This window comes from Orbicella franksi, chromosome 14, assembly GCF_964199315.1.
Source record: "Orbicella franksi chromosome 14, jaOrbFran1.1, whole genome shotgun sequence".
NCBI lineage: Eukaryota > Metazoa > Cnidaria > Anthozoa > Scleractinia > Merulinidae > Orbicella > Orbicella franksi.
The window spans coordinates 17,456,988-17,472,725 of record NC_138158.1 but is presented as its reverse complement, the minus strand read 5'-3'; the positions used below and the strand labels follow the sequence as shown (position 1 = coordinate 17,472,725).

At 37.9% G+C, this 15,738-nt stretch overlaps 1 protein-coding gene across 2 annotated transcripts in view; it reads left to right on the top strand.

Annotated features, from left to right (window-relative positions):
* LOC145467316 (protein sidekick-1-like) overlaps positions 1-15,738 on the top strand; it is a 79,997-nt gene that overhangs the window by 28,467 nt on the left and 35,792 nt on the right. For both annotated transcript variants that reach the window (XM_081450859.1, XM_081450858.1), the window contains exon 3: positions 14,828-15,112. In XM_081450859.1, the coding sequence (XP_081306985.1) occupies positions 14,828-15,112 (285 nt within the window). The remainder of the gene's footprint in view (positions 1-14,827; positions 15,113-15,738) is intronic.

Sequence of the window (15,738 nt, the reverse complement as noted above, 5' to 3'; positions counted from 1 at the left end):
TCTGTTTCTGCGAAATACTCTACCGTCTTCTGTGCGTACGGCATATAAGAGCACGTTCTTGCACTTTAGGTTACACCCAGCTTTCAGCTTCCGCACGGTAACATTCTAACTGCATCTCCTTTCTGTAATGGCGGTAGTTCACGATTACCTCTGTTGTAGTTCTGGGACTGAATCTCGTTGCTCTTCAGAAGTTTGTCTCTCGTGCCAGTCGGGAGGTGTCATCCTCGATGCCTAGAATGTTCTCACTCTGCACAGTCGAAAGCTTCATTTCTTGGACTGTTTCCAATCCAAGCAGCGGGGTGAAGTCGCCATTTACGATTGTGAAATCACTCAGTTATGTCTCCAGGTTTTGGAGGTTTTTAATCTTCAGTGGCTTTCATAGTTGTTTTGGAATACATCTTCATTGTGCGCTCAGTCCCCCTGAGGTTCGATCCCTCGGAAAGAAACTTGATGGGCAACACTTTGGAAGGTGCCCCGGAGTCGATGCTTCTCTGGGAAGTTCACTGTAGCCAGGACTTTAGATTGATGAACCAGTGTTATAGTGTTAACTTCTCTTTGAGTGTGAGAGACTACCAGGATTTCATCTTCACTTTCTTTCAGCTGATTGACAAATTTCCCTCGTGACTTGCGACCAATCTTTGTCTTCTTCTTGCGAGGATTTTTGCCTGCTGCACATTTCGAGGCAAAATGGTTTTCTTTCTTGCAGTTATTATAGACTTTTCCGAACGCAGGACATTTCATTGCTGTTGCTTTATCTTGACTTTGGCCAAAATAACGGTACTCACGCAACACGGGAGGCTTGATAGTTTTTGTCAATTTTTTCACCTCAGGGGGTGGGGGTGCGTTTGGACGCTTCCAATTGAATCGACGTGGTTTGAAACTTCATGTCTCGATTTGTGAGTGTAAACTGATTATTAGTCACAATGGTCACGTTGAAACTCACCAAGATTCAGATTACGCTGTTCTGAAGTGACTAAACATTTTGGTTTATTTAATTTCCGCTCCATCGAATGCAAAGAGTATTGTCTATATTAAGTCAAAATTCACGCCTTCTATTGAGAAAATCCTTTTGTTTGATCAAAGTGAGTATAAAATTTGCATAATCAGCAACTTTTCTGTAATTAATTCAGTGAAGCGAAGCATTTATTTGCCATTTTGAGCATCCATCTGAATGTTGAAAGTAGATAGCCAGATGTACGTTTGGGAAAAGAAGACTGTCTATTCAGGTCATAGAATGCTCGTTTGGAAACTTTTGCTACTGTTACTCGCTGGTAGTTCTATTCAGGCAGGTTAGTTACTTTGCGGCGCATTCTGTGGTTAATATTTAATCAATGGAGAGTATGTAGCCCTGATATGTGTTTAATCTAGCAATCCTTAATTTGAAAGCTAGGGGTCTCGACGATCGAAATTGCTTGGGGATTAGAGTTATAATTAACTTTTGTTGCGAGATCGGCTCATGTTTTTCGTGGTTCTCGAGTTTTGACGATTTTCTTCTCACAATTTTCGGGTAGAATCTGGGAAACAACGAGAAAAGAACAGTAAATCAATATGCAAGAATGTAAGAAAAACATTTCTGTTCTTTCGTTGCTGTCTTAGTTGAAGTCTACGAGATTCATTTGAAGAGAAAGAATGTAAATTTGTTTTCTACGCTGATTTTGAACGAAGTTGATCGATGATGTCGACGAAAACTCCAGAACTGTCTTTAACATCAATCAGTTGGAACAAATCTTTCACAAGGCACAACCTTGAACCTCTGTTCATGCAACTCGCTTGCTTGACAACAAATAACAGGCTTAAAACGTTCAGTTACGCAGAAAAATCTAAAGATGACAATGAGTGGATTAACAAATAACCTCTAAAGCCCATTTTCTGCGAATAAGCAAACAGGTATAACTCACAAAAATTAATTGTTAGGTCTGTGATCAATATCTCACTGTATATATACCACCACGGGTCAGATCAGGGCTTCAGGCCAGATCAAACTGCATTCATAATACTACTGGAAGTGTAACGCTTGCATTCTGTTTACTTTACATTTTACTTTTATCATGAGAGCAGCCTACACACAGGCCAGCGTGAGGGCATAGTCTAAACTTTGAAGCAATACGCGAATTACCCAGAATTTATTCTCGCTGACTGGTTTTTGATTCATCTGATATATCAGTAGAAATAAATAATGGTAATTGAACTGAGTGGAGTGCAATTTGGTCTGAAATCATACGCGTGATTTCAGTAGGTTGTGGTTGTGTGAGGCCTTTGATTTCTTATAGCGGAGCTCCGGCGGCCCGAAGGGCCGCCAAGCGGAGCCCCATACTCATATGGGAAAGAAAAGGAAACCCATGAAGGAATTTTCTCATGGTTTTCATGGCTAGCGGTATTGCTCGTGGGCGCGTACGCACGACGACGACGACGGCGACGGCGACGGCCGAGTTGCCCAACATGGCGGCCATACTCCAGCTAATAGGTCGACAGAGACATGCACCCTCGGTCTCTAGCAGAAGAATGCCATTTTTCTTGGCGGGATTTTTAAAGAAAAGAAAACGCATTTCTATTTGTTATGTTGACAAACGATAGCGGAGGTTGATCTGATGGGGTTGCACTGAAGGAATTAAAAAGAAAGCAAGAATTAAGAGGCAAAGAAGTAGCGAAGAAGATCGCGAAAAAGAGCGGGCCAGCGCTGAGGAAGGAGGCGAAACAGTACTGAACAATGCCGTGAATTATAGCGAGTCAAGGGCTAGAGAAAGGAAGTGAAATAATACCGAACAATGCCGTTAACCAAAGCTAACGAGGGCCATACATGTAGATAGGATGTGAAAGTACTCAGAAGACTGCAGTGCCAAGTTTTTAAAATTCGCGCGTTGTGACGCTGTGCAGCCGTGCAAGAAAAGTCACATGATTTGGTTAGGTGATGAACAAGAGAAATCAAACATGTCCGAGTGATACAAAACAGTAAACACAGCGGGAAAAAGTGGTTGATTCGTTGATCTGTCGAAAAGATTAGTTCAGTTCAGTCTTCACAGCTTTTGCTGCAAGTTTCTGCCTGGAAGATTTACACTGGCCGAACTGATATTGCCAACTTGCGGTAAGTGACTTTTGTTGTTGCGTTTGCTATGAAAATTAACAATTTGCCTCGGCGATATAAGCTTATTTTCAATTGGAATCCTTTGAAAGTCTTCCTTATTTGAAGCCATGCTGTGAGACAATTTATAAATTGCATCGTTTTAATTTCTCTCATCTCTAAACAATAGCAAGTGAATCGCGTTGTGGAGGTTGTTGTAAGTTGTAAACAAATTAAGCTTTCTGTCGATATTTGTCGTCAACCTCACGTCTAAAAGTAAGCTTAACCAAAACCGTATTTGTAAACACGGCCGGGCGAGTTTTGAAGTTTTCTCTGTGTTAGTTGGCACAGCCGCCTCGTAGACTGCTAAAATTTCTTCTTCTGTTGTTGAAAACCAAGAAAGGTGTACAAACCATTTTAAGCCGAAGCGAACAGGATTTTCTAAATTTACTTTCAACGTTCCTATGTGAAGATTTGCATATTGTGATTACAAAGTATGGAGATTTCCTCGTTTTCTTAGTTCAATTTATTCGGTTTGGCGAAATGCTTGGGTGAATTCCCAGGTTTAAATTTGGTTGAAGCCTGGCAAAGCTACCGCCGATAAAATGACTGCAAAGCTAAATTAAGCCGTCGGCAAAAATGCACACTGTAATATTCAAATTTAAGCGTGAATAATTATTAAACTTTTAACACTGCAAGGTTAAACGAATTTTCTTTATCCTCTCTTTCATTCGGTTACCTTTCACTGAGAAGGGATTTGCTTTTGATACTCAGATGAAGTGATATGCATAATTATTGTGTTTATAATGTAGATTTCCTCGTTTTATTTTGTTGTCTGTCCAATTAGTTCGGTTTGGTGAAATGCTTATATGTGACCGTGAACGGGAAAACGTACCTTAACGCTTATCCGTTAGACGGGCAAAAGCGTTAAGCATCCGTTAGTCATCCGTTAGAAAGTTTCTTAAAAACGTTAGAGGCGTTAGCCCAACCGTTAGACGTTAGCATCAGGCCGTTAGAACGGAGAGTGCAACCGTTAGCAAGAGACATGTATCCGTTAGCCGTTAGCATCAGACCGTTAGACGGGCCAGCATAACCGTTAGCAAAAACTCTGTATCCGTTAGCACGGCTAGAGAAGCCGTTAGGATCCGTTAGAATAAACTAGCATCCGTTAAACGGGTCACGATTCCGTTAGAATGGCATGACATGCATTGAAGTAGAATGTGGTAGCCTAACATAGTGTGAAACGAGAGCAGCTCTTGGCTTCCATTTAGGTCAAAACAATCATGAGAGATAACTATCTTTCGACGAGAAGTTTGGCGATTATTATGTTTTGATGCCCTGATTGATAAATACAACTCGAATGAAATTCAATAAAGCCTTCATGCTATAATTGTTATACACGATCCAAAACAAAACACGTTTGCCGCTTCCACAAACAGCCGGACGACATGTAAAATCCTAACTACGATCGTCATTATAGGAACTGTTTTATTTATTCGGCAAAGTCCGGTTGTTTCGAGAGCTTGTAATTTGTTACTGTAATTTGTGAACAAACGAAAGTTAAAAATACTTAACAAATGCCATAAACGGACGAAACAAACACGGAGAAAACTCGACCAAAATGGCCATGCGATGGATAAAGATGTTCTACGAAGTAAACACTGATCACGTGTCAATTCACAAAGTGCGCGGGTTCAAAAATTTGCATAAAGTTGTTTACATATTCTAAGATGTGAGAAACGGCCATATTCCGGCGGAAAGTTTCATGAATATTTTGATAGACTGTTGTCTGACTCTGAATCAGAAGAAACCAATTTTAAACTACATGTATGTAACAAAAACAACTTTATCGGATGGAACCAGCGCCAACAAACCGCCTGTCGCTTCGAGACTAGCTTCGTGACCTCAGAAGGTACCGCTTTTCGCATGCATGCTCTGTCAAGAAAGCCTAATCTCTCGCGAATCCACAGCTGGATAAAACAGTTACTTTTACAAAACTCTAGGCAAAGTCATTATGTAAAAATTAGTACAAGCGACAAATTCATTTGAGTAAAACAATAAAAAATGTTCATCCCGACTGGCGAGTTAAATTGTTTACACACGGGTCTAGCGACGTTAGGTTCGCGTCCCACATGATAATATAGGACTCGAATTCTGAGTTATTCTGTCTCGATAAGGAAGTGATAGTTTACATCACTGAGTTTTGTTTTCAATGCTCACCGTGGAAATAATTTTATTAATGTTTGTCTCGTCGACGACTGATGAAATCGGCACTTTGTGATTCGTTTTTTCTAAAACTCGTGAGTGTAAGACTAATAATGGTTTGGCACGATTATGTGTTTCTAACATCGGACTGAAAGCTACGCTATTCGTTCGTTAGAAGTCCTTAGATGTAAACCGTTAGACAACCGTTAAACGTCCTAAGATGTACACCGTTAGACAACCATTAATTAAAACCTCTTTAGATGTAGACCGTTAGACAACCGTTAAACGGCTCCAGTCATCCGTTAGAACAAATTGCGCAACCGTTAGAACGGTTTCTTCATCCGTTAGGCATACTTAGTTAGCCGTTAGAACGTTAGGAGAGAGCGTTAGAACGCTTTGATCATCCGTTAGGCACACTTAGATAACCGTTAGACCGTTAGGACAAAACGTTAGAATGCTGTGAAGACCGTTAACTATCCGTTAGCTATCCGTCCGTTAGCGCCCGTTTAACGGATAAGCGTTAAGGTACGTTTTCCCGTTCACGGTCACATATAGTCCAAATGTCGAGTAGATGATTGTGCATGTAAATCCTGTGTGCAAATAAAGCTCTACTTTCATTTTGATTTACTATTTCATTTTATTAGTGCCACTGCTTTTGATTGGGGGTACATGGGTTATTCCCCAAATATGCAGTATTTACACTTAATATGGAAATGTTCCTCCAAAGTGAGATAGTACTAATGGAAAAAAATGCAAAGAGCTTTACTCGGTAAATTGAACAGTGTAAATGACATTTACATACTTAGAAAAAAATTAGGGCGTAGAAGTTCTTGCCCTGACCATTTCTCGGTATTAGAAATAAGTTTTACATACATACATACATATATACACAATTTAGTTGGTGAGAGCACTCTCCTCTCTCCACACACGCACTCTCTCTCTCTGCTCTTTTCTTCACACTAATTTTGTTATTAACTACACTGTAACTCGTTAACCGAATGTCACTCACTGTTTTCTTTGTTGTGCATGCATACTTTTTTGCTCGTCAAAGAAAGTTTCAGTTTCTTCCTGGCTGTTTCCTTTGTCAAGTCCATTACCAATTCCTTTGTAATATAACTTTGTGAATTCTCTATTCTCCTTAAATTTTATATTGTCAGGGTGATAGAATGCACTCTCAGAGTGTTCAATCATTGTTTTCAGTCGCTACAATTTTCAGGAAAAAAGCAATAGTTTTCTTAATTTCCTTTTACTTTGTGTTGGGACCTTGTAGCATGCTCATAATTGACCCATGGGCATAATTTTGAATAAAGTAAAGAATTAGATCTGTTTTAGTGTTAAGTATATTTAAATTATTATGAATTACATGTAGGCATTTCTTTTTAGTTTTTAGTTTTTATTTTAGTCGCATGTGATGTTTTATGATTTTACCGACGTATACCATGTAAATGTAAATAATGCACTAGAATTAGCCAATCAGAGTGTGCATTGTATCAGCTTTAAACACAAACCATATGTAATAAATGTATGTAAATGATATTTTTATGACAGAGAACTGGACAGGGCAAGAACTTCTCTTTCTTTTGTAAATTTATATATTCATTCCTCTCAGCGCTATCAAAATGTCTTAGGAACGTTCATTTTTGGTAGTCCATTATTTTCCACCATACCTAGTACAGAAGCTCACAAAATCCTAACTAATAACCAACATGTGTGTATCTCTGGCCTTTGCTGTGTACTACGTGTATATTCTGTTATCCTGCCTTAACTGCTAGAAACAATTTTGACAGATCGCGCTGTTTCAACAGTTTCACTTAAATTAATTCCCAGTAACAGCACTACATGTGGCAGTGTTATTGGGTATGAACTTTATGGAGGGTTTAGATTTTTATTTTTTTATGATTACAGGAGACAACAAAATATACATGTGTATACATAACCTGATGTTGGTGTTGGTTGCGAATCGTAGTTCATAATAGTCATCCTATTACAGGTAAGGGGGAAAAGTTCAGAAAGTTTAAAACATCTCTTCCTCCAGCACACCTTCTGTCTACAGGTGCAATTATTGAGAGGTTATATATATATTTGTTATATGGAGAAGAGTGTTTTACTGGGAACTAAACCACTCGTAGATTCCATACGCCACTTCATCCGGGACCTGAGTGGCGTATTTTCCGTATGTCACCTTTGTGAGTGTCGTATCGTTCAATGAAGTCACAATTGCCGTCTTTTGCTTTTGTTGAATTGGTTTCTCCATATAATAAAAAGAACATTACACGTTGGCTCGAAGATATGAATTTTATGTTCTCGTGGCAAGAACAATATCTCACTCATTTGCTTCGCTCACTCGTGAGATACTGTTCTTGCCACTCAAACATAAAATTCATATCTTCTCGCCACCATGTAATATCCTCTCTCTATATATATATATATAGAGAGAGAGCACTCTACTGGGATGAGCACTCTACTGGGATGAGTCGTTACTGATGCAATTGCGCATGCTCACTAGCTCGCTAGTTTGAGCACTCTGGTAACGGCTTAGATACTACCACATGTGTAGTATTTGGGGCGGCTTTTTAAGCTTAGCCTCCATCCTAGTCTTCAGCACTGCACTGATGAGGCCCAGAAGGCCGAAACAGTACTGTCTGCAGTTAGATATAGCTCGCTGGCATACAAAGCTCTGCTTTCATGTCCAGTTTGAGCACTCTACTGGGATGAGTCGTTACTGTTGCAATTGCGCATGCTCACTAGCTCGCTAGTTTGAGCACTCTGGTAACGGCTTAGATACTACCACATGTGTAGTATTTGGGGCGGCTTTTTAAGCTTAGCCTCCATCCTAGTCTTCAGCACTGCACTGATGAGGCCCAGAAGGCCGAAACAGTACTGTCTGCAGTTAGTTCGTTATATATATATATATATATATATATATATATATATATATATATATACGAAGAGTAATGTAAAGTTATAAACTTAACATTAAAATCTGACATCTGAACGCCTCCTTTGCTAAAATTAGTCACGATTTAATTGTTATCACTCCCTGTGAATTCATAGAGATTTCAGAGGCAAATTATCACCCAATGTGGAAGTCCTGTCTTCAAGTTAGGGAAAATGCCACAAAAAAAGTTACAGTGAAAGTAAAGAGAATTGTGAATGTTGATGTGGTGTACTTTGTACATCATGTAAAGGTATTTGGTGAGTGCCAAAGGCATAACATTTCATGCATTGCTTTTTCAGGACAAATTATATAACAGTGATGTTTTAAGGTGTGATCACAAAAATAATGAGTACATTGTCCAGCCAGTACCAGTTTATGGAAGGCATATGCAGACAATAAGAGGAACTGTAAGCATTACCAGGTAAGTTTGTTTTATGCTTTTGACTTCTTGTACTTGGATTTTGTGTCATTTCATCACAAGAATAGGTGGTGAAAGATGCAATAGTTGTTGCAGTTTATTTTTGAAGGCAAACTGGTAAGTCTGCCTATGCTGGATAACAGCCATGTGTAAACTGAATGTAAAGCAAACACTCTGTTAAAGGTGGGGCAACCCTAAAACCCAGAAACTGGAAGCCGGAATCCAGAACGAAAAACTGGAATCCAGTAACCGGAAACCAGAATCCACAAATCGAAGAAAACAAGCTCTTCAAATACTTGAAAATTGTTTTGCTTACGTTTTTGCCTGTAAAAAATAAGCGGCCAAGTAAAAAGGACCTCAAACTGACACAAAAACTCCCCGTCTTTGGAAATTCGTGCAACCGTTATTTCTACTGAGGGCTATAATTATGAGAATCTTCGTAAAGTGCGTCATAATTTAATTCCAAGCACCCTGAGAGCGTCTAAAATAAGCTTGCTGGCAATTAACTGCACGGCCATGGGCCGAGCGCGGTTCATGTTCTACCAGTGTTTTTTTTTTTTTGTGGTCAGTGACCAGACCCAAACTTCCTCTCAGCCAAATTTTGAATCACGCAACCTGTGATGTTTATTTGCCATAAGCTGTTGAAACGTTAATACAAGGACAATGTTACGGATATTGTTTTCTTTATTTGTGTATAATATAGATTTTCTTCTGGTTTTATCGAAGCGTTGGATTAAAAGAGAAATGATAAATATGTTAAAAACGCTAAAAAAGGGTATTATCTCAGCCATGGAATGCGCTGACGTTGCAGCTTTCATTTTCGCTACATGACAAATACACTGTAAGATCATGTTTACTTTGCAAGTTTATTTCGCCAGAAGCGATGGTCATTAATTTATGTGCAATTTTGTAAGTATTTCTTGTGGGTTTCGGCAAATGAAGCAAATTCTTTGGCTGTTTCATCGCAGCAAGTTAAGAGATTTGAAGAAAAATTAAGTATTTGCCGAAGTAAACAGGAGCTTGCCAGAACTTGCAATGTTTAAGTCAGTGATAGGAGAAAAAACACAACCGTTCCAAAATTAGCTGTGGATAACGTAAATCCCCCCTGATTGTGTGACTTGCGTGACTACTTCAAAGCGCAAGCAAATTAAATTTTGACGTTTCAGGAAGAAGCTGTTTATTAAAAGCGTTATTAATAGCGTGACACTCGTTTCCTTTTGTATCATTCATGGGCATGTCCCGAGTGAACTTCCAGATTAAGACCATTACATCATCATAGCTTTTGCAAAGGCTAAGACTGATGGTGCAATAAGATATGACACAATTTGTGTTGATCAAGTGATGTGTTTACAGTAATCAGTGAATCATCAAGGACTGCTTTGGAATGTGCACTGCGTTGTGACTGTAGTATTAACAAAACAGTTAAATTTTAAAAGCGCGGTTATAAGATTTAAACAATCTTCTTGCCATTTTGTTTAATAAGCGATCTGCAATTTACCAGAGGTATAAATTTACCCTTTATGTCTAGTAGATACTGAACAAGATAGAAAATGTCATAGAGAACAGGATGTCTGTCAGTGGCAGCCCCCTGTACATTGATGTTCACGCCCCCCACTTTCGAAGTTCAAAGGCTAACCTGGCTCATCTTAATATAATATTTGATTTGTCCAACAGCTACCAAACTAGTTCCGGATCAACACTATTTCCAGACTGATATTGTGACAAATCAGCATTTCATATTCTTGATGGCCATCATATTAAAACAATTTATAGAAATGTTGCACACTTACTTCCGTCTGCTTCTCACTTGCTAACAGATCGGACCACATGTTGTTAAAAGATGCTTAGAGACTGTCAGAAACTCACCACAATAGCTTGTTGTTATTGTGCTACTCACCAGTCTTCTCATAGCAATTTGATCTAGAGAAGAACTGCACTCTCACCAGAACCAGGTTGAACAAAAGATGGGTAACTAAGCCTTTGAGCAGGCTCTTGTGTTTGGGCTGGGGGCATGAGAGGCAAAGCTGCATGAAGGCACTCGCTGACATGCCAATGCAGAAAAACACTAGACACTTATTTAGCCTGCTCAGGCACCAGAGACAGATAGTAGAGCCTGCTCGCAGGCTATGAGTAACTCTATCCACCCGAAAAATCACTAACCCTGACTGGAAAGTGATAACCCAATGGATAGCTTTATCCAGCTTTTGAACAATTGGGCCAGATGTATAGCTAAGGGTTGTTCAGAACTAGTCAAAAATTTTTTAGCAATTACAGTTTGTAGCTGAAGTAAAGCCAAGAAAGTAAATAACAGCAAAATAGTTTTTCCCCATATTTATTTATTAGACATCGCTGAAGTGAATTATTTCTATCATCATTCATAATATCTGGATTCAGCATTCTAGTTTCCAGTTCCGGATTCCGGTTTCCGAATTCAGTTTTTTGGGGTTGTCCTTAATGATGTGTGTGCATGTTAATCTTGAATAATCTGAAATTTCAGAGAGGTTAAAAATATATCATATCTGTGATGGTTCTGTATCTGTTGGTGTGCAACGATCTACACCAATATTTCAACGTAATAATGTACAGTGTATATTAATTAACCAAATTATGCTGTTTTTAGTTGACCAATGCTACTATTGTAATGTGATGTTGAAGCCCACAAATTGACAAACATGCCCAGTGTCAACTTGTCAAATATATGAAGTGGCCAGACAGTCTAGATTACAAAATGTTCTGAAAGTTGGAATTACCAGGTAAGATATTTCTGAAACATTATTTTGTAATTAATGATTTCTCAGACATTGTTTTCTTCAAGAAAAGATTCATACCCCACATGGAGGTTTTTTTCTCTATTAGAGCTCTATCTTCCTTATACTTTAATTTGGAATTTTTGAAGACTGGCCATGAATGGATGTTGGGTGTGAATATCTTCTGGTACTGCACATTCAGATTTACATGTAGTAAGCAAGAACATCAGTATTTAACCTGACAAACTCTGATTTTCTTTTGGAAGCTGAACTCATATGCAGTTGTACAGTTATATGTACAACCAAACAGCCTGGATGGCCCTTTGATTGGGACTGGGCACATTGTTGTAACTTGTAATGTTCCAGTTTCTTGTTTAAAGCAAACTGAATTTGATCTCAAAAGCAAGTCGCCAAGTTCATCTCAGTTATTAAGTTTTCTTTGCATCTCAGGGCAGAGCCTGCCACTGTGAAAGTTGGGGTACCAGCCCGGAGGAGGTACTTTGGGAATTTCTGGGTGGGGATGTGCCGCTTGGACCCTGGAACCCTTAGCCTATACCAGAGCTAGTTCAGCTGAATTTAGCTACCCTATACTAGAGTAAACTCCTCAAATCCCCCCATCTATTGACACTGTTGAGGCTGATTTGCGTAAATTTAAACTTGCTGATTTGATTTTTTTATATTTTTGAGTGGCAATTCCTGGTTTCCTTAGTCTAGATAAAATCTTCAACCAACTAGTCAATTTTGTGAAAAATGATACCCTATTCTAGACCCAAACGTTCTGATTTATATACCCTATCCTAGAGTAAACTGCTTGAAAACCATACCCTTCACAGCGGCACATACCTATATAGCCCATATATGGCAGTGTCCCCCCGGGGGTACCAGCCCCTAGCATTTGATTCACTAACACTTAGTAAACAACTAACAATGAAGTACACTGTATATCAAAGAAAGGAATGTCATCTGTTAGTGTGTAAAGATTGTAATAAATTATAATCAATATGTTTTTATCTGAATAACAGTGGTGTTCAAGTAGCAGCTACAGTATGATTACATGTCTGTTCCTGTCATTCAATATATGAACAGTTTACACATGGGCAGCCCGTATTAAGACATCAAAGACTTTCAAAGCAACCATGGCCTGGTGAGATATTTCCGAAGAAATGTAAATTTAAAGTCCTTATGATTGCTTATAGGCATTGATTTTTATTGTAAACAATATCTTACTGAGTGTATTTTTCTTGTGTACTAATTGTTGTAGAACACAGATCACTATAAGTATGACAGAGATATTAAAGTGTGAAAAGTTCTATAAACAAATGCATGCAGGAACAAATTAATTTATGATGGATGCAGCTTCTGAGAGATCCCCAATGTTAATGGAACATACACCGTACATACATGCAAAAGAGTTCAATAATTTATTATTTAAGATTGCAATGATTTGTTTGGTTTCTCTGTATTTACAGACGACTTGATGGGATTATAATTTCTGCGCCAAGGTCATTGAATAAACTGACTTAGAAGTTGAGTTCTGCAACCATCCTGTGTGTTGTCATATCATGGCTGCAACATTGTGACAGATACACTGTATTACATTATTAAGAAACACATATATTAACTACTTATTTAAGGTGCCTGTTAAATTAATCAGTTTTTCTTAGAGATAATGTACTCATGGTTTATTTAAATAATTGCTTTTTTGGCTTTAAAATAATATTTATCGTGTTTGTAAATCAATTTTGTGATAATCTGCATTGGACATGGCATAAATTAATATTTTGCCAACACGAAATGGAGACAGACAGCCTTGCCATTCGCAACGTCCAATAAGGCTAATTTGTTCCCTACTGTTGTACAAATAGTGTTCTCTTGTTTATAAATTATTTCAATCTGTTGTTTAAATGATTGCCTCATAACCCCTATGTCCAGTTTGGTGCATGTAGGATATTGATGTGTTGTTTATCCATTTTGCTGTAAATTATCTTAATCGATGTCTCAATCAAAACATATCTTGGATATGCTGGGCTCTTCTGACAAATGTACCTATGCCTCATAACCTTTGAGTGCATTTGGTTGTGTAGTCCAGACAAAATGCATGTACATAATATAACTTATTCTTAGCTTGCTTATAATTCTTGGTACAATTTAATCATAGCAAAATTAATTAATGGAACCCAATAACAGCTCCTGTAGTCCACAATCTCAGTCAAGAAGAAGAACAAATCACATTGAAATTGAATAATAAAATTATTATTAGAAGCCTATGCAAGTATTCATGATCAGCAAAAAAATATATCCTAATTACCTTTCATGCAAGAGTGATTTTGCTTCTTGCAAATTCTTTCAGCAGCAGTAGCCTCCAGACAAAAGTGAAGATGGCTAAATGTATCTTTGGGGACAAGTTAGAAAACAAAACTTTCCAACTTGTCACATATGTATACTATTTTGGTATTTTTGCGAGATTTCATTTGGTAGAGATTTAGGGACTGAGTATTGTAACCACTGCATTTCAATCAGTCCCCACAGCAAAAAAATGTTTAAACTTCTTCTGTGTGGGAGTCCCCATGTTAACTAAGAAAGAATATAATGATTAATAACAATGTCTTGTCTTTCTGAATAAGGTAGGAAAGAGCAGGAAATGCCACCAAAAAGCACAGAACACAGTTCTCTTATGTGATCAAGATTTTTAGTTGCTTCCCAGAAATCCTTGAAATCATGGCTCTATCTTACACCTCGATCTGCTGATGTGATTCTATTTCCAGCTGAAACTATTAAATAGTTCGCAATTTACCTCACATACATGTTCGATCATTTTCATTAGTAACAGCATTCCAAAAAGTAACTGAGGAGCTCCGCTTTTAGGCTCGGCTAAATCTATATATTAGATTTTTAAGGAAATAGCGCACAGTGCTGTGTGGGTTATATATTAGCAAACAATCAGGCCATAGTTATTCAGAGTAAAATTTATTGAACAGAACCTCGGTATAATGACCCCCATTTTAATTAAACACGTAATATGTTGTACTGTGGCTATGGTTATGTTATTATGCTGTAAAGATTACCACTATTGGTTCACCAATGGCTGGGCATTTGTGTGATACCAATATTGTTGCATTACTTGATAAAGAGTGGTAGGTCGGTATTAACTGTAGCTGTTGGAAAAGTGCTGGAAACTGTTACCAGACACCTTTAGTTAAAAAAGTGTGAAAAATATCCTGTTTCTTTGTAATTAACTCAAAATGGTATCCAAAATGTTCATGTGATTAGCAATATTAGGATTGCTTTTGCCAATGAGAAATTCTTTTAGAACCAGTGTTAGTACGTTGTATATGACATCATTTATTTGATAGTGTGATATAGATGACCTTCACACATGTATATTTTGATCATGTAGCATATACCGTAATTATAACAAAGAACATTTACACATCTAAGTCATTTGGATGCTTTTTTTCTAGTTCAACCTGAATTCATCAGCAATCCAGAGAATTCAACAGTAACAGAGGGTCAGATTGTTAATTTGCAATGTAAAGTTTATGGAAATCCTTTACCAGACGTGAGATGGACAAAAGATGGAGAAGCAGTAAATAGAGCAGATCAGAGGATAAATGTCTCTTTTACAGGAAATACTTCAAGTTTGACAATAGTCAGTGTTGACCAAGCAGATCAAGGACTGTACAGATGTGTGGCAAATAACAGTATAAATAATGTTACTTCTTATCCAGGAACACTGACAGTACATTGTGAGTGCTTATTTAGTTGTGTTGTTTTCACCTGATACTCAATTGATTACTTCATCTACTGGTACTATACACATTGTGTTTCTATCAACCAAGATCACAGCCTGGTTAATGTCACTTCTATGCATATTTTAAGGCTAACTACAACACAAGAACAAAACCAACAACATCATTGATAATCGTTGTTGCTGCCACTGAGAATGAGTAAAGAGTGGTTTGAGGAAAGTTTATGTTCTGTAATCTTATATGAGGGTTTGATGTGTCAGAAATAGTCAGGAATGAGTGAGATTTCTAGAACCAACCAATTAGTGCATGAATACATATACATTGCAAAGTACTTTCTGTTATTTGTATTTTTCTTTTATTACAATGTACGAACAGATTACATGGACTGAGATTTCACTTTGTTGGAATGGTGAAACTTTCATTTCAGCAATTTTATAGAAATGTCACCATAACTTGAAGGAAAATAGGTTGTGGTCACAATTTTAGAGGGGTTGAAGGTGATGCGCTTTTTTCAGTATCACCATTGGAATGGGTCTTAATCTCTTGTACAAACAAAGAAAACTGTTTGAAGAAAGCTTTTCAAAGTACATACTGTTCCTTGTATGTGTTGCCTAATCATGGCT